Consider the following 19,397-nt stretch of genomic DNA (forward strand, 5'->3'; position numbering starts at 1 on the left):
TCGCATCGTTTAATATACCCAAGATAGAGGAATCGGCTTCTTCTATCACAACCACTTGGAAACAAACAAGAAATATTTATTATTGTTAATCACGTCAATCATCGAAAATGAAAAAATCATTACTTCACGCAGGTGTCGTGCTCTTTTTTGCATTTATATTAAATTACAAATTGTTGTTGTGTTTTAAAGTCGATATTTTGCGCATTAAATACTCATATGTTTCGTTTATTTACAGGGATAAGAAGGGAGAATCGTAGAAAGCGTATAATGTTGAAAATGTGTCTCGCTACAAATAGACGCAAGGATCATTCGATCAAATTAATCAAATATCTATTATTTAATTTTGAATTATTGCCAATGTATGAAAAGAGGAAAGAAAGAGGAAAAGGAAGGAGAGAAGAGGAAGAGAGGGAGATAAATAATGATACATCATTTTCGAAACATGCTTTCCGCGAATGAAAAAAATCGCACACTTACGGAAATTCATCGGCGTTTGACAAAGCACAAATGGCAGGAAGAAGGCGAGAATCGATATCAATACGGGCAACGTTTTCGTCCTCATGGTGAAGTCGATTAAGGTCGCACGGATGAAGGAACAACTTTTGTCTTGTTTCGGGCAGCAGGTGCTAGAACAATATGATATGGCGCGATGAAGCGACGACGGTCACGCCTGCGCCGATGCCACGCCGGAGACACAACGATTGCTTATGAATATTATATATCGGCACCTATCGAATCGTGAATCCCTTTTTCCTGCTCGTTGCGACTATCGGCCATCGGGCCATCGATTTATCGCGTGCGGTTTGTAAAGTCCGCATGTAACAACCCTAATATATAATCCAGTATATCCAGGATCATCGGAAAACGGAAATGGCAGATTTTTCAGGGGCAGATTGTTTATCGTTTGCGCGTTGTAGATCTTTTATAAATCTAATACCGTGCCACCATGCTATTTTGATTGGATTATTAGGAGGAGGCTACACTTTTATACCACGTAACAAATTTCATCGTTGGATTATTTTTGTCTAATAATTTAATATGTACGCGCGTATCATTTTCGTCTGGTATATTTTGCGAAATTACGAACAGTTTTATATTATTTTAAAACGTATATATACATATAATCGAGAGACCTCAAACGATGTTTATTAAACACGGCAACAAAGCAGCAGCAAAGAAGGAGCGAACAGTAGCGATAAAAGTAACGACGACATCAAGATCTCACACCTTATAATTACTAATATATCGTCCAAGTAGCGTAATCTTTATTACGATGGTGTATTTTATGGTGAAAAAAAAAATTATGTTGCGCACCTATCGTACTATCAAATCACAATGCACGTAAGCCATGCGCGCCTGGTTATATATACTTGTTAGTTATTAATTGTCCGTGGCTGTGGAAGCCCATAACGACTCTTAATAAATGATGAAATAATGATATTAAGCTTTCGTAATATGCCACTACGACGAAATGATCGATACGCATATTATTGATTCACTATACAATACATATGTCACACACTGCGTTTACCGCAGGTATAATCGTAAATCGCTCCATCGTTGACAACTCCAAGCATTTAATCGATAATAAGCCACGTCATACAAAAATGGGAATTGATACATACGAAAAGTGTGCATTTTCTAATAACAATTTTCGCGGTACAAATTATATATCGCAAAGAAATAATTGTCAAAATTTATCGACGCTAAATTAAAATCGTAAAAAAAAATGCAAACTCGATGGATTGGCGTCGATCAAACTTTTTCTCCAAACAGAAAGATATCCTTCAAAACTTTCACTACGTGCACTACTAATGCCATATAATTATATATTAGACGTAATATATAATTTTTAGATACATATATCTGTAAAATTTATTACGTACACGTGTATATTGTATATTTGTTTTTGACAAATCGTATTGTATGTATAATATAAATAAATGTGAAATTTTTCAAAGTGCAAGAATAATCATATTTGCTTCTTCGGAGCTGATTACTAAGTTTTAACGCTTGAAAAGACAGCGACTCGTTGATGCGCGATCGCAGGGAATAATAATGTTTTAAATCAAAATCGAAATCGGTATCGCAGCTGTTTAGACACGGCGGATGGCAAACCGCGACAGGTGCAGGAACGGGATGCTTCGATAGTTGTCTCGTTATTTTTAGATTGTTCCAAGTCGCGGCAACGTGTTTTCGACAAAACGGATATTGCGACTAGGGATTGACGTTGATAAAACCTTTCTATCGATCACATTTTTAACGCGGAAAGTAAGATTCCATTTGAAATAGCTTAGAGGCGACGATTCATCGCGTTCGACACAAAATGTCGTCTATATTAATATAAATCAATCGATGCATTCATCACGCAAACTTTTCATCCACATATTATCCATCCACGAATCAATAGTGCAATGTACGTATATTTCTCCCAAATATATTTTTTCACGATTGACAGATAAATGATATTGTATAATTATAGATAATTGATATTGAATAATGTAGATAATAATAATTGATATAAATATTATGCCACAATATAGAAAATTACATTATACGTGAATTTAAGCTCATGTTGGGGGCATATATGGAAAATACATGCAGAAAATGCTTTTGCATATGAATATATAAATTCATGCGCGTTAAGTTATTCCTATCCCCGCGCGCGCGTGTGTAATATAATTACATACAATTGACACGTATAAAATGTATAATTATTTCAATGAGAAATAAAAATGTTATGTTAATTTTTGTTTAACATTTTTCATATAAGATATGCAATAGCTACGAACGCACGCGTATATACAGACACACACACACACACACACACACACACACACACACATTACATGACACATTGATGTATTATATGATAATATTTAAATATACATTATATTATATACATATGTATATATATATGTATAATATATTCTTAATATTTAAAATACTCTAATATATATAAAAGTATATCATAGAGATGCAAAAGTATGCAACAAATATACTAATAATAATTGATAAAGCGGGGCAAATTCAATAAATATCTTACCAATGTAATAACGATACACTTCTCGATACTTTATACATTCGTGTTTTTATATTTCACAATTTTCTCATTTGTGTGACATCATTTCATCCAATATTAAATATTAAACAATGAAAAAATTTTTTATTATTATAACCTTTACATATTGCATCTTTTATCCTCAAATTATATTTGTGCATTTTGATTTAAAATTAAATCTCTCGATAAACAGATGTAAATCGTAAAGAAAGGTTATTGTAATATAATGCAACTATTTGTATCGATATAAAGTAAAAACGACTTGTATATTTACCTGCAAATGGAAATTTTCGGAAATTATCTTCCACGACAGGATGTTGTGATTTTCTTCTCGTTAGATGTCGCCAATGTCCAATCGGATAAATATGGCGCATCATAGGCTGGATGGTGCTGCCAAAGCCTTTCTCTTTCTTTCGATAAAACATGACGCATCTACAATATAAATATGTACATTATAAATAAATGTTATTAAAAAAGTAATAATATATTGTACAAACTCAGCTAAAACGCAAAATGTCTTTACGCATCAAAAATAAAATTTATAAGTTTTTATTTAATAATTTGTGCACAAAGAATTACATCTTAAGATTTTCCATTCTCATTCTATTCATGTAAAAGAAAAAATTGTACAAGAATGTGTATATGTGTCATTCATTCAAATCGGATAATAACTAATTAAAATCAATAAAGTGGGTTGATCCGATATAAAACTCAAAGTGAGAATAAAAAAATGTGAGTACAATCGATATAAAAATGCAAGTAAGATTTATTAAATGCCTTGTTTAGAGAGATAATAATTTGATTTCTTATTAATTTCCGATTTATCAATAATTTGATTTATCGCAATATTTTTCAATCAAGTTTGATTTGTGTGTGTGTGTGTGTGTGTGTTTGTGCCCGTCCGTCCCAAAATATTCCATCTCAATCTTAGTTTCTTAAATAGTATACTGTAAGGGCGCTCCGAATTTAATTAAAGGATGACGATTAATTTAACAGACGTTTATTTAATATATATCAAAATCGCACTCTATCGCTTTTCTACTTTAGACTATTCTCTCGCTTGGTTCGCACTTCTCACTTCGCTTTCGCTCGCTTACGTCTGTCTACGTGTGTCCTCTGTCCCTCAATATATACACATATCCCTACTTTATAACAGCGCGGCTACAGAAATTTCTAGAGTCTTATGTCTATATTTGGTATCGTCCCTTATGATCTTACAGCTTCGGCCATTCTGACCAATTAGTTCGTCCCGAACTAATTTTCATGCCTTACAAAGTCATACAATAAAAAAAATTTGTCCTACGCATCACAAAATAAATTTCTATCTCGTCAGTCTTATCATATATATATATATATATATATATATATATATATATATATATATATATAAAATACTATCTACATTATAATTTCTTACAAATTAAACTAATCGGTATTATCTGGTACTATATCCTTCGAAACTCGAATCCATGGATTAATTTTGTCGGCAGAAAAAATAGTATTATAAGGCTTCTGAGTCAAATTATATCCGAGAATATCGGTAACTACAAATTGATTTTTCTTTAAATTTTTTTTTTATTTGATACAGCTCTTTAAACTCGGGTATTAATTTCGAATTTACGCCTGGCTTTTGTTGTAAAACTTTAAGTAAATCGAGAGATCTCTTTCCGTATATTTTGTCGGTTTCTTATGACGCTGATTGTATTTAATCTTATTATATTCTCGCACAGCTCTATTCGTTAACTGTGTCGCGTCTCTTATCTGTCTACGCTCCTGTTCGATATTACGATTTATCGCAGTTAAATCCTCAATTAGTTTACATAGTTCCTTATCGTTTTTATGTTTTTGATCATAATCGAGTAACAATTTACTAGAAGTAGAATTTATAGATTTATGCGACGTATTATTTAGAACAAATTGCGCTTTTCCTAATTTTGCCTTCCAATTAGCCGATTCTTTGTCAATATCCTCAATTACATCGTATTTATTTTGCTCTTCTACCGTATCAATAGCGAAAATTTCATGTACTACATTATCTTTAATTGATTTTTTATTTTCCAAGCAATATTTACTATCTTCATATATTAGCTTTATTCCCGATTCATCAAAAAATTCTCTACCTAATAAAAGATTATATCTCATAGTCTTATCGTCTACTACCCATAGTGCAATATCAAAACAAGTTTTATTATTTTCTTTAATCATTATTTGACTATTTTACCTAAAACCGTTATCATTGAGTCGTTTACTCCTTTTAATTTTATGCTACTTTTACATTTATATAAATCTTTAGAAAAATATTTTAAATACACAGAATAACGAACAATATTTACTGGGCTGCCTGAATCTATCAGCGCTTCTATAGCAATTTCTGGCTTATCTATACTATATACTTGCACGCACGTATTGTCTTTATTATCAAGTTCTGTCATGTAAATATCTTTGGTTACAGCTGATGTGTCATTGTCCTTGTCCTTTAGCTCGATCAGATGACTCATAGTTGTTTCTCCGCTCGCTCCTCTCTTTGGACACGAAAAACTGATGTGCCCTTCTTGGCCGCAATGAAAACATGTAAGCTTCTTCTGCTTACACTCCTTTAAAATATGCCCAGGTCGCTTGCAATGAAAACAAACTTTATTATCTAATACTGATGGTAATTGTTCTCTACCTGCTTGACGACCTTGGATTCCAAAATGCGACTTGTTATTGTATTTATGTCCTACCGTGTCTTCCGTTATCCTTCTTACGTGTTCTAGAAAATCCGGTATATTTGTGATCCACGTACTTAATACCATTTTCCTCAATATTGAATCTCTTACGCCATCCGCCAACAACTCGATCTTCTCCTTCTCCGAAAGAGAAAGCAACTGCATCAGACTCAGCTTCTCCTCGGCATAGTCGATGAATCTCTCACTGTGCGACTCCCATATTCTCCGACTCACCCTTGCCAACGTTGCTGTGTATGTCTCCTTAATTTCGAAATGTCGCCTTATGCGAAATTTGAACTCTTCCCAGGAAACCATCTCTTCCAGTGTCTGTCGATTATACCACTCCAGAGCTCTATTCTTCAACTGACTCACCGCTGCCATCACCAAGACTTCGTCGTTGAAATGATAAAGGCGCGCAACACTCGAAATTCTTTCTAGCCATTTTGCAACATTTTCTTCTTCCTTGCCTTCAAAAACTGGTATTAATTTAATAGCAAATTTGATTTGATGCCAGTTTTGCGAACCCACGTTACCGTCTGCACTCACCGTACTTCCAAGAGGTCTTTCCCATTGTTCTCTCGATGCTTGCGTCGTGACGTCACTCGTCACTCTCTGTCTTTCTTCCAACACTTGCACCACCGTCTTCACAATCTCCTGGATATCCAAGCCAGCTCCCATATTAACATTGGACGGACCTGCTGATACATCTTCGCGTGGTAGCCTCAAATGCGCCCGGATCCGCGTCTCGTTAGCCTCCTGTCGTCTCACCGCACCCGTCGCTTGCTTGCTTTTTCCATTCGCCTCCTGCGAAATCTGCGTGCTCGCACCATCCTCCTCAACTCCGTCGGCTTGCATCTCTGACGGCCACCCGGTTAACTCGTAATGATCCGCGATTCTATCAATTAGCGTCAAACGTCCACCGCCAGAATTCAAGTTCAGCTCAGCAATAATTGCCTTTAATCTATTAATTGGCAATTTATCTAAATCCGCACGATTCATAATCGATGCCCGGTCGACCAAACAAGCATATCATCCATTATACCTTGTTTTCTTCCGCAACCTTCGTTGTCCTACTCGAGAACATTCCACTCGAATCTTAACGAATTCCTCTCGAATCCCACTTCTGATAAAAATACCTCGCTATAAGGGTGCTCCGAATTTAATTAAAGGATGACGATTAATTTAACAGACGTTTATTTAATATATATCAAAATCGCACTCTATCGCTTTTCTACTTTAGACTATTCTCTCGCTTGGTTCGCACTTCTCACTTCGCTTTCGCTCGCTTACGTCTGTCCACGTGTGTCCTCTGTATATACACATATCCCTACTTTATAACAGCGCGGCTACAGAAATTTCTAGAGTTATGTCTATATTTGGTATCGTCCCTTATGATCTTACAATACGAAATATAGTACGTGTGTATTACGTGTGCTGTGTAGGTACACACATACACACACATACACAAATATCAGTGCGGCGCGAATATTTTACTGTTTTTCGGCGCGACACACATATACGAATGCATATATGTATATATATGCATTCGTATATACGTATGACCAAATATAATAATTGTACTTGTATCAAATTTTAACTGTTAAAATTATATATATTTGAATAAAAAAACTTACGTGCAAAGTTTAATATTGTTAAAATTCTCCAACTCTGATGTTAATATATGTACAATTACATGTAACGATTGATATCGATTAAAAGAAAGAAAAGTAAAAAGTAGAAAAGAAAATTGCATTTGATCGATTGTTACGAGCCAATCCAACAAACCTGTGATCGATAATAGGTTATAGTTTGAATCTCGATCGTTATGGATCGTCTGCTCATGTATCGTAAATAATTACACAGCAGTGTTGTAAATGTTGAAAGAGCATCTAATTATGCATCGCGTTTAATATCTGGAAAAAATATGAAATGAAAGCAATAAAATAAGACGATATACAAGCGCTGAATGACGTAATTGTCGATAAATAACTGTCACAACTGTTACTGGGCAACGATCGCTTACAATAGTGTCGGTAGTGTCGGTAGTGTCGGTAGTGTCGGTAGTATCGACAGTGACTTTTGGCGCCGGCAGTCGGCAGCAGCGTACATACAGGTGTGCAGGTGCAAGGCGCGCAGCCTGCCAGTGCAGCATACAGTGGAATGGCGCGAAAGCAACGTGACAATTGTAGGGAGACAAACAGAGAGCATCGTACAAAAGAGCGTAAAGCGAAACGAAGAAACTTTGAATCGCTACGATAAATATCGCGGATGGAGCGTGCGAAGAATGGTCGCGAGAGAGATCAACATTTGCAAACGACCAATCGTACGACTGGTTCCAATTGCGGATCGAGCGGAAAGCGAGATCACGTGTCAGCTAGAGACGCAATAACCGTCGGTAGGTGACCGCTCGGCCAATCGAGACACGAGCACGAGTGACCCGATAAAGTCGTAATCGCACTACGTGTCGCGGTTGAAATTGACCAATCGGAATAGCCGGTGGACAACGTGCTTCGTTCCGATTGGTAGGGTGATTACGGCTTAACGTAATCATACGTTGAACGTTGGATTCGTCGGCGCTAGAGCGCGCTAGAGTCGACACTGTCGAGCGAGACTCGAGACTCGAGATTCGAGACTCGACACTTGGACGGCTCGGCTCACTCGGCTGTCCTCGGCCGTTCCTTCGTAATCGTTTCTAGTTTGCGTCCGACGGTGCGAGTGTCCGATTGTCGTGCGAGTATCCGCGAGGGCCCGCCTGGGCCCACGAAAAGACAACGTTAAAATCTCGCTCGCCAGTGGTAAACACCACAATGACACATTCGGCAACATTGAGCGTTTCCGAGATTGATGCGGCAACGACAATCGACGCGATTGTAATAACGACAACGTTACAACAGCGTATTCGTTTACCACGATAACGCGTTGGTGTCGACAGGAAAGGAGCGTATCGAATCGAGTCGTTTTCGTAGCTCTCGACCCGGGTGCATCGCGTCGGACGTACTTTTTTTCCAAACGAGAAATATACACGTATATACGTGCGTTGAATTTTGGAAAACTCGTGCAAGAGGAAAGGAAAATATTTGTCGCCACGAGCGATACATGGACACACGTGAGAAAAATGATCGTGGCGCGAAGAGAGAGAAAGACGACGTACGCGTGGATTTCTGTGTGAATCGATCATACGTGTCGGCGCGATAGAGGAAAAGAGGGGAAGATAGACGAACGGGCCGGCGCGGCGCAACGCAACGCGGCGCCATTCGGAAGTGTCAAAGCACCGTGTTGACGACACACGCACACACGCACGCGCGCCTACATCTACTACACGCACAAACGTTACAAACTGTTGGTAAACTGTGCGCGGCATCTGAAACGTCAGTAGGACAAGTGAGCGCGCGCGTGTCATCGTCATCGTCATCGTCAGCGTATGCCTCGCGCATGTGTGCGCGCATGTGCGCGTATTCAGAGTGGCCTGGTACATTTACACGCGCGCATACACACGCGCACACGTCGACGTCGACGCACGACAGTCTAGATCGCGTCGCGCGCGCGGGCGGGCGTTTACTCGTCTCGCACCGTCTCCGTCCGACTCACGGTCGATTCACGGCGTGCCTCGTTTTCGCGCTCGCGCTCGCGTTCGCTCGTTCCGCCTGTTCGCCAGCGGAGCTTGGAGTCGAGTTTTCACCGCGACGCGACACGCGTACGTACGCGCGGGTTACGATACCCGACGGGCTACGGCTACGAGACGGACGCGACCGGCTTGCCGGAGCGGATCGAATCGGAGACCGTGGAAAAATTCCCGGATAATGGAGGTGTCCGCCGCGTGTGTGCCGTAAACTCGAGTGATCTGTCGCGAGTCTCTTCCGTGTGTATCTTTACGGAAAAGGTGGAGGAGGACGAGGAGGCGGTGGAGGAGGACGGAGGAGGAGGAGGACGAGGACGAGGAAGAGGAAGAGGACGACGACGACGAGGACGAGGACGGAAGAGAGCGAGAGAGAGAGAGAGGTTAGGTTAGATTGAACTCGCATCACCCCGCACTCATCCCCACACTCCCCTCGTTGCGGCATCGGAGAGTGCTCCGACGTCTCGCTTCGACGTATACATCCACCCGACGTTTCCATCCGATCCGTACGCGCCTGAGAGACGAGGACGGCGAGACGGACAAACGCAGAGAGAGAGAGAGAGAGAGAGAGAGAGGGAAGGGGAGAGAAAAAGTAAGACAAGAGGGTGAGACGGTACGCGCCCGGACGATACGGAGAATCCGAGGAAAAGCGGGAGAAAGACACAAATGCCGATCGCCGGTGGAATGCTGCTCTCTGAATCGGCTTCCCATTACGTATCTCCCGTCACTGGCATGCTACGCTTCATCGATAGACTTTCAGGTTAGCATTCACGAGATACGATTATTACACACGAGTACACTTACACACCCGTGCGGCTCGCAAATTTAGTCGGCGCGAGCCGCATAGTCGCGGCGCGACAGTTTGACGCATCGAACGTTTCCGCCCCGGACGAAACGAGACGAAACGAGACGGTCTCTCTCTTCATTTTTACCACCGCGCGATAGAATCGCAATTGTGTCTAATCTTTATATATACATACGTCACGTGTGTGTACACGTATATAAATATACGCCTGGAATTTCCCCGTTTCGCTATCTTTTGTAACCTTTTATCCGCACCTGTCAAATGTGTCAAATTGTTACGAGACACATTTTTCGCGCCAGCATTCGAAAAAAAGAAAAAATATACATGTACATACATATACATATATACGTGTATTTATATGTGTGTATATGTCGCGCGTTACAAAACGCACGCATTTCTTGAAAGATCGTTCTTTCGCGCCTCATTTTTAGAAACATCGACATTTTAAAGCTCTTTATTGACGATTGTCTGAAAGATATCCAAAGATTATATCGTTGCACGTTTGGCGAACGTGGTTACGATTTATCGGGACGCGAAAGGACACGTGTATGTCTACGCGGGGCATGCTGTTAAATGTAAACCTAACCGTGCATGTATGTACGTACATACTCGTACGTACGTAGCGAGCGGCGAGCGACGTCTAGACAGAATAAGAGGGACAAGACTGTGTAGACGACGACGCGCTGTAAAAGCTGCCGCGAGACACGTTCGTATGCGTTCGCACATGTACGTCTAGCGAGCATTTTTTTCTTCAAACTAACCTTCGTTACTTGTCGCGAATAGGTCGTAGCGCGACACGACGCTACGATGATCGAGTCCGCGAGACAAACCGTAGGTATAAAATGTAACGTCTCTCACGTACAGATGTATAATTTCTCGTTGGAATTGTGGACTCTCGCAAAATTGAAGAAGAGAAGCGATTGAGAAATTTCTTATTTCGGGTATCGACTCCGCTACGCTTTCAAACATTCTTTTGTCGCGATCGGTAGCGCTCAACGTTTATCAAGAGTGTATTCGTATTACAATTACATTCTTCTTTTCGCCGATTGATTGATTTATGATATACTTTAGTTGCTCAAAATTAAATGTAATTAATATTTATTGCCGAATATTGAATCGTTTTGATAAACGAAATTACGACGATACCCCACTGGCAAAATTGAATCGCTTGATTTTATTGATCTCGGGTCATCGTCGGATTAAATCATCGATATTATGCGTCATATGGCGTCGCGTTACATATCTAAACGAGCATTTATCACTGACTTATTAATGAAATTGTATACTTATTTATAAATCGGTCGCAATAAAGATTGACGATAAACGATAATCAAATAGAATACTCGAAAATAAGTCGCGTACGTACAACATTTATACACAGCGGTATTTATTAATAATGTATTTTTAGAATGATTGCGCAAAATAGCGATGAGATCTAATCATTCTTTTTTTCCGAATAAACGATACGTGAAAATTATTTTTCCGCAGCATGTATATGCGGTACAAAGGAATACAATCGAAACAATTATATAATCCTATGAATATCGACGACGCAAGTAAGACGAGAATATAACGGATAAATTGCAATTTTTACATCGTTTGGGTAAAAAAAGTCTTGCATTAAAAGCAATTGAGTAGTTTAGTAAACGAAACCATATACTACTTATTGTTAGTATATCATTTATTCATATACTCTATTCCTAATCTTTAAAGACTGAAATTAGTTTTTAAAAAATTTTAAAAATTAATGCGTATAATTTAATGATAAATTAAAAATTACACGCGTTCTAAAAGATAAAAATGTTGCAACGCACAAAAGATTACAGTTTAAAAACATATATATTATATATTCATTTTATTCATATTAGTGTTTTTAAATATATATTCTACACATGGATCGGATAAGATGGACAAAACAATAGGAAGAGATGTGTAGGCCTAAGCATTTGCGTGCATGCGATATAGTGCGTGCGTGCGATCATCTGAAATTTTACACGGAACAATCAAAGCTGTCCCCGATGGCAAATAGTACATAAATTATTACACACACACACACACCTATTTAATGTCGGCTTTAATTCACATTAGAATATTATATGCGATATGGATTAATCGAAGAAACTTGTCGAAACAAATTACTTAAATTTATGCATCATTTAAAATTTAATAAATGTGAAAGTATAATTTTTTGGCACGCACGCATTTTATCGAGAAATGTAAATAGTGGCTCTCTCAAAAGTTGTAACAATTCTTAATTATCCTTAATTACGAATCGATAGACTAAAAAATAAACAAGGCTCGATAATTTTTCGTTTCTTGGATGGAAATTTTTCAAATTTTAATGAGAAAAGTTACTTTTCTTCGAAATTTTGAAATTGTTATAAACATAATTGTGATAAATGAATGACTAATTTTCATAATATGAAAATGTAAAATAAGCAAGCACTTTTCATATCGTTGGAGATTTCTATTTTTTTATTATATCTTACATTTAATCGTCAGGGCTTTGTTAAATGTATATCGGAAATTCTTTGGAGAAAGATCAGAATTCTATCAATTATATTGTCTCCCGATTATTAGATGGTTATTCGGAACGGACAAGAATACGATGAAATGATATTTTATAATGGTATATTTCAATTTTCGATATTAATGACACTTGCTCGCTCGAAAAATTTATTTATGATCTTACAACAGAAATAACAATATCGATCCGAGCACTACTATTCCGATCGCTACTTTGGCAAATATGGAACTAGATGAGTGGAAATGTTTCGAAAAGAATAAAAGTTGTGCGATACTAACTATGTAGAGACGACATTACGTTAGTGTCGGTGAAAATGTGTAAGATAGCTACGGGAAAAATATTAAAAATGCCAAGTTTCAAGTAGTCAACTTTGAGAGGTCCTATATGAAAATTCTAATTATGAAATATACCAATGTGTATGTGCGAGTGTTGCGTATGTATCAATCATTTGTCGTTACTGATTATACACAAATTATTCGGTTATGTTTCGCAATGTTTCTTACACGATTATTAAATTGTTTGTGCACAAATGAGTAAATATAAATAAAACAATAAATTATAATATCGTAACGAGTTTCAATAAATACAATGTAAACGCTACATTTACTTGTACAATTTAAAATGTTTCTCTGATATCTAATCGTTTAATAACATAAAATCACATAAAGATTTTCATTATTACTAAAAGACAGCAGATTGCTTCGGTATAAAATATAGATGAATCGATCAATCAGAGATGTACGCACATGTTTGGTTAATCGAAATCGATTCTCTCAAACTAGAGATAGCATGACGGATTTTGATTTCATCAAACTCTTGTTGTTATTCTCAAAGAGTCCATTTACATTGGTACACATTTATGTACCAATATAAAAAGACTATAAGAAGATTATAATCTGCAAATATAATTGGCAATCTCGAGAAATCATGGAAACGTTAAAATTACGATGCGATATATCGAGTAAATATCGAGATTGAAAAAACGCCCACTGTTCTCTTATACATGTGTAAAACTTTGCCAAGACTTGGATACAATGAGCGGAAAATTGAGATCCCATCCAACTAGCGAGCACAATCCTATTCCGTCACAGCTGGATTAATGGAGCGGTATTGTGGGATATAGATATTTGGTCCATAACAGCGGATATAACGAGCCGCAAAGACGTGGACTAACGCTAACGGAGGCAGAGGGACACAGGAGGGAGGGTGCTTATGCAGTTTGGGATAATATGACAAAGATCGGGAGGCACGAGACGCGATACGAGGCGAGGCGAGGCGAGGCGAGGGCCGCGAGGGCTCAAGCCCTCGGAACAGACGTAGAAATGCCAGGTGTTTCGTGGTGTAGCATAGGACGGGACCACCCCCTGCCTGCCACTTTACTCCCTCCTAAAGAGAGATCGTCCGTTCGGTTCGGCTCGACTTGGCTCAGCTTAGCTCGACGCTCGTTTTTCTCCCCTTCCTATTTTAGCCTATCCATAAATTCCCTTCGTCGCTTTACCACTTTATATATTCCACTTTATCCAAACTCGTATTTATCGCGCAATCACGTCTTTACCTCCTTACTACTTGTAATAAGCGCAAATACATTTATTTACAAGTACTGAAAATTGAGAGCGAACATTTGTGAATCCCAACGGCTCGATTGTTATACATCGTGGTTGTTTTATACATCGATTAGTCTGTCGTTGTCGATTCTAAAAATCAATTTTATGTCTCAATATAGAAATATACATTAATATACATTTCTGATTTTTATTCATCTCCATGATGTTGTCGATCCTTCAACAATACAAGGGAGGTTCGCAATGGGTTTTGTGATGCCGCGCGCGGCCCCTAATATTCCTTATAGTCTGCTAGAAAATTCCAACATTCTTCGGGCTTCCATATCTATTTCGATTTTACCGAGAATCGATATTTGGCATAACCCCTGAGAGAAATCCTAATATAATCATACACTTTAAAACTTTCTCACTTTAAGATTGCTAATGTGTAATTTATATAATTTCAGTACTTTTCGCGTACGATCAAAGAAGACTATATCTTGTAAAAAAATAATGACATTTACCGAAAAAACGATTATGTTATATACAGTTTTCACAGAAATTTTTAATTGTAGGACTGAATATTTTTGAAATTCCTAAAAACATAGCTTGCATTAAAAATTAACATGGTAATAATGGAGACTTTAATAATTAACAAGAGTTTTGTTTCAGACGTAAGATTATCATTTGATTCTATTGATTGTTCAATAAAAAATGTAACAAATATTTTAATAGAAAAGTGATTAGAATCTATTAAATATTTTACATCGCGATATGTCAAAATAACTTGTATAATATCTTATAAATTAATAATTTTTTAACGATTGTATTTTTAATATGAATGACTAGAAAAATAAATGTACGATTAAAAAAAAATGATAGTTTTATTTAGAAAAATAGTTGTAGTCTCTTCAAGTCTCAAATGCAGTCTTCACCTAGCACAAAACTGTACCGATTGTAAAATGTCCCGGAAAATATTTTGTCAGAAATAAATAGCTTCTAATTATACTATTTTAAGATGAGAAAATCTGTATGTAATATAGTGTGTTTTCATTGCACGATTATTGTATTACTTTATTGTTAGAAAGAGGCTTATAAAAAATATTTCAAGTTTAAATTTTCTTATCTAATCAACTTATTCGTAATTTGAAAAATAATTAATTACACACAAGATATATAATAAACACTGTTCGTTTCCAATTGTGGATTAATAATGAGTTGCATGTATCGTCAACCGTCTGTAAATTTTTCTTATCTACGATTAAAATCTATCCTACTAACGACTTCATTTTTTAACATATAATAGCCCTGGCATTGTAGGAGGCGGTCGCTATCTCGTCTTTACAATCGATATAATCGATGATTATTAATTACTAAATTGCAAAAAAATGTGCGGCTCTATTGTCGAAGGAATTAATATTATTAATAAAAGTTTATATAAGACCCGTTGTACAGAACAATGTTAAATATAAAAATTATACATATAAAAAATCGCGGCGCTTCTCTAATGTTTTAAATAATTTAAATTCAAAAGATATATATATATATATATATATATATATATATATATATATATATATATAATAGAATACAGTCACAAGTCAAATTCTAAATAAAACTTTGCACAAACGTTTCGTATATACCGTAAAATGTAAACTATGTAAATACTATATAAAAATATTTATTTGATTAACACATTTATAATATATTTGGATGAAAATCAAAACGGAATAGCTAGAAAAATTTCTAATTCAAAACTGACATTTGTAAAATGACATAAAGACTACAAAATATTAATGTTCGCCCAGCGACAAATTTTGAACAACAATCGTTAAACTGATGTTAAAAAATGATTTGAATTATAATTTGCGTATCGCGCAAATAAATAAGAGAATGGAATTGAATATTTTTTAAAACCGCTATTATATCGGTAGCAACAGCGAAATTGCTCGCGCTATCATACAAATTACGAGTCGAGATAGCGGATAAAGTACAAGGGATACATATTACGTGTACTTAATAGCGCATAAATGACAGAACAAGGAAGAATACCACCATATACGACATATTCGCAAACCGATCAATTTTGTGACGAGAAATGATCGAAAAGTGCACGTGTTTTACCGCCTGCACACGCGGCATGCACGACAAAAAAAACCATAATCGCGCACAGGAGGAACCATCTGCGGCTTCGAAAAGCACGATGCGGACCATGTGCCGGCTGCCAACGATATTCAGCGTGCATAGCCCATCGCGTTAAGTCAACTGCTCCGGAGAAAAAGAGAAAAATCTGCTTCGTGCATTATATTTACGGAAAATCCGAAAAATGGAGAAACATGTGGTAAACGCGATAAAAACTTGCAACTAGACGAGTATGTGAAGTTAGCCCCCCATTATCAAAAATTTGAAAAATTAATCGGAGTTCTGATAGCCCCCCTAAGAGTTCTAGAGTTCTCTATCGGTTTTAAAAATAGTTCCGTCATTTAAAATGCCGAAAATAGTACTTAAAGTTATGGGGGGCCAACTTCACATTTTTTGTAACTTTAAAGCGATATAACTTTTTTCCTGTTAATTTTAGCGCTTTGGTTGTTAAGGATAATTATTAGATTTATATAACAGAATTGCCGGTTATCGGGAAAAATTTTCATCTCAATAGGACTTCAAAAATTCGTCCCATAGGGATGAAAATTTCTCTCGGTAACCGACAGTTCTGTTTACAGTTCCGATGGCCCCCCGAAGAGTTCTATCGATAATTATTAAGACTCGAAGCTCTACGATGCGAAATGAAAAAGTTCTCGATAATTATTCAGTTTAGCTACCTTACCTCAAATATCAATAAATTTAGGGTCAATGACGCGATTTTGCATAAAATTAAAGAATCTATCAAAAAAAAGCGTCGCTCTGCACCGCGAACCGAAATATTCACGATTAAAGTTCACTACTATTTAGGTTAGGATATCTGTCATACCGATGGCATTAGCACTCACACACACACACGGGGTGGGTGCGGGAGGGGGGGCGAAGGCCCCCCTTGCACCCCCCGTGTGTGTGTGTGTGTGTGTGAGAGTGCGTGTGTGAGTGCTAATGCCATCGGTATGACAGATATCCTAACCTAAATAGTAGTGAACTTTAATCGTGAATATTTCGGTTCGCGGTGCAGAGCGAGTTTTTTTGATAGATTCTTTAATTTTATGCAAAAACGCGTCGATTGACCCTAAATTTATTGATATTTGAGGTGAGGTAGCTAAACTGAATAATTACCGAGAACTTTTTTATTTCGCATCGTAGAGCTTCGAGTCTTAATAATTATCGATAGAACTCTTCGGGGGGCCATCGGAACTCTAAACAGAACTGACGGTTACCGAGAGAAATTTTCGCCCCTATAGAACTTAGAAAAATTTCAAAGTCGCAACTTCGACCAACGAGAACTTTTTCATTTCGCATCGTAGAGTCTTAATAATTATCGATAGAACTCTTCGGGAGGTCATCAGAACTTTAAACAGAACTGGCGGTTACCGAGAGAAATTTTCGTCCCTATGGGACTTAAATTTTTGAAGTCCTATTGAGATGAAAATTTTTCCCGATAACCGGCAATTCTGTTTAGAGTTCTGATGGCCCCCCAAAGAGTTCTAATAATTATCCTTAACAACCAAAGCGCTAAAATTAATAGGAAAAAAGTTATATCGCTTTAAAGTTACAAAAAATGTGAAGTTGGCCCCCCATAACTTTAAGTACTATTTTCGGTACTTTAAATGACGGAACTATTTTTAAAACCGATAGAGAACTGTAGAACTCTTAGGGGGGCTATCAGAACTCTGATTAATTTTTCAAATTTTTGATAATGGGGGGGCTAACTTCACATACTCAATCTGCTATGATATAGACCTGCTACGATGTAAGTCTATCACAATGTATGTTAGTTCCAATATCCAACAGAACATCTTCGAACAACCTCATAGCTGTGAAAAAAATATTAAAATATTTTAAAAATCTATATTATGTATCAGTATTACATAGTTAATACATACACGTACACACATTATAAGTTTTAGTAGTTTTAAAGTTAATTAGAAATTACGATACAGTATTATTCACTTGAAAAACTTATTCTAAGGATTGCTTTTACATATACAAATCTGATTTTTGTAATTTCTTTTGTTTATTTAATATTATTTTTACTATTTTTAAATTATCTTTATATATTTCTTTCATTTACTTGATATTATTTTTTAATTATTTTTATATATGTTTCTCTGGTTTATTTGATATTATTTTTTTTTATTATCTTTATATAAGTTGTAAAAACTAAAGAGCTAATAAAAAATACAAGAGAATGATAATTCTATTGAAATATTGTGCATAATAGAAATTATTTTAATTCAGTTAAAAAAAAAAGAAATTATTTTAATCCAATTATCCTAAACATATATACATATATATACCATACATACACAGATACACACTATGGTGTCATTATATTAATAATAATTAATAATAAGACGATAATGAGTAAAATAATGTACCACTATATGAAATATAAATGAGGCAAATAAATAAATACTCACCAATTAAAATCATCCTGTTGCTATTGTTTTCTTTGTTCCAACATACATACACACATTAATCCGAAATCAATTTCAATCGCGCACGTTAATTAATCGTCACTTTGGAGACACGAAAATGCGTAGCGATCGCGATCCGAATCTTTCAGAACGACGCAAAATGATATGAAATGACCGGCATAAGAGGATTACGTGATATAAACTGTTAGATTATGTCATTGTTTCCTCGCGAGCTTTAATTCACATATAAATGTGGGCGAAAATGTATATTCGAGCCAATCGACTATTTGCACAAAGTCGTCTCGATACGACGCCATTAAAATTAACGAACGATGCGACCGTACCCGATATTTGATACTTCGCCGAATAAACGATTGTTTATTCCAACCTCGATTTTCGACACTCCCGATATCGGTCAACACTCGAATTTCACGAATTTCGCAAAAAGCACGAAAATACACAGCAACCGCGACTCTTACCACGAAAAGTGACGCGAAATGCATAGTAACTGCGACTCTTACCTCTTACCGCGAAAATGGCGCGAAATGCGTAGTGACTGCGACCCTCCTCCCCTCTA

General features: G+C 36.8%; 2 protein-coding genes across 8 annotated transcripts in view; one reads left to right on the top strand and one right to left on the bottom strand.

Annotated features, from left to right (window-relative positions):
• The window catches only part of Ir8a (Ionotropic receptor 8a), a 26,901-nt gene extending 7,540 nt beyond the window's left edge, over positions 1-19,361 (bottom strand). The window contains exons 1-4 of one of the 7 annotated variants that reach the window (XM_083079745.1): positions 18,824-19,361; positions 18,144-18,217; positions 3,336-3,493; positions 1-54 (exon numbers count right to left, since the gene is read on the bottom strand). The exon at positions 1-54 is cut by the window's left edge and continues 99 nt beyond it. In XM_083079745.1, coding sequence (XP_082935871.1) covers positions 1-54; positions 3,336-3,493; positions 18,144-18,199 — 268 coding nt within the window. In that variant the 5' untranslated portion in view covers positions 18,200-18,217; positions 18,824-19,361. Of the gene's footprint in view, positions 55-477; positions 627-1,314; positions 1,336-3,046; positions 3,146-3,335; positions 3,494-7,554; positions 7,683-18,143; positions 18,218-18,823 lie in introns of those variants that run through there. The other 6 variants (XM_083079748.1, XM_083079747.1, XM_083079746.1 and 3 more) reach the window with 6 other exon arrangements.
• LOC145960363 (uncharacterized) overlaps positions 8,393-19,397 on the top strand; it is a 30,205-nt gene continuing 19,200 nt past the window's right edge. The window contains exon 1 of the mRNA XM_083079754.1: positions 8,393-10,145. Coding sequence (XP_082935880.1) covers positions 10,052-10,145 — 94 coding nt within the window. The 5' untranslated portion in view covers positions 8,393-10,051. The remainder of the gene's footprint in view (positions 10,146-19,397) is intronic.

This window comes from Camponotus vicinus, unplaced genomic scaffold, assembly GCF_025532165.1.
Source record: "Camponotus vicinus isolate PSW18456_S1 unplaced genomic scaffold, iyCamVici1.0 SCAF_10, whole genome shotgun sequence".
NCBI lineage: Eukaryota > Metazoa > Arthropoda > Insecta > Hymenoptera > Formicidae > Camponotus > Camponotus vicinus.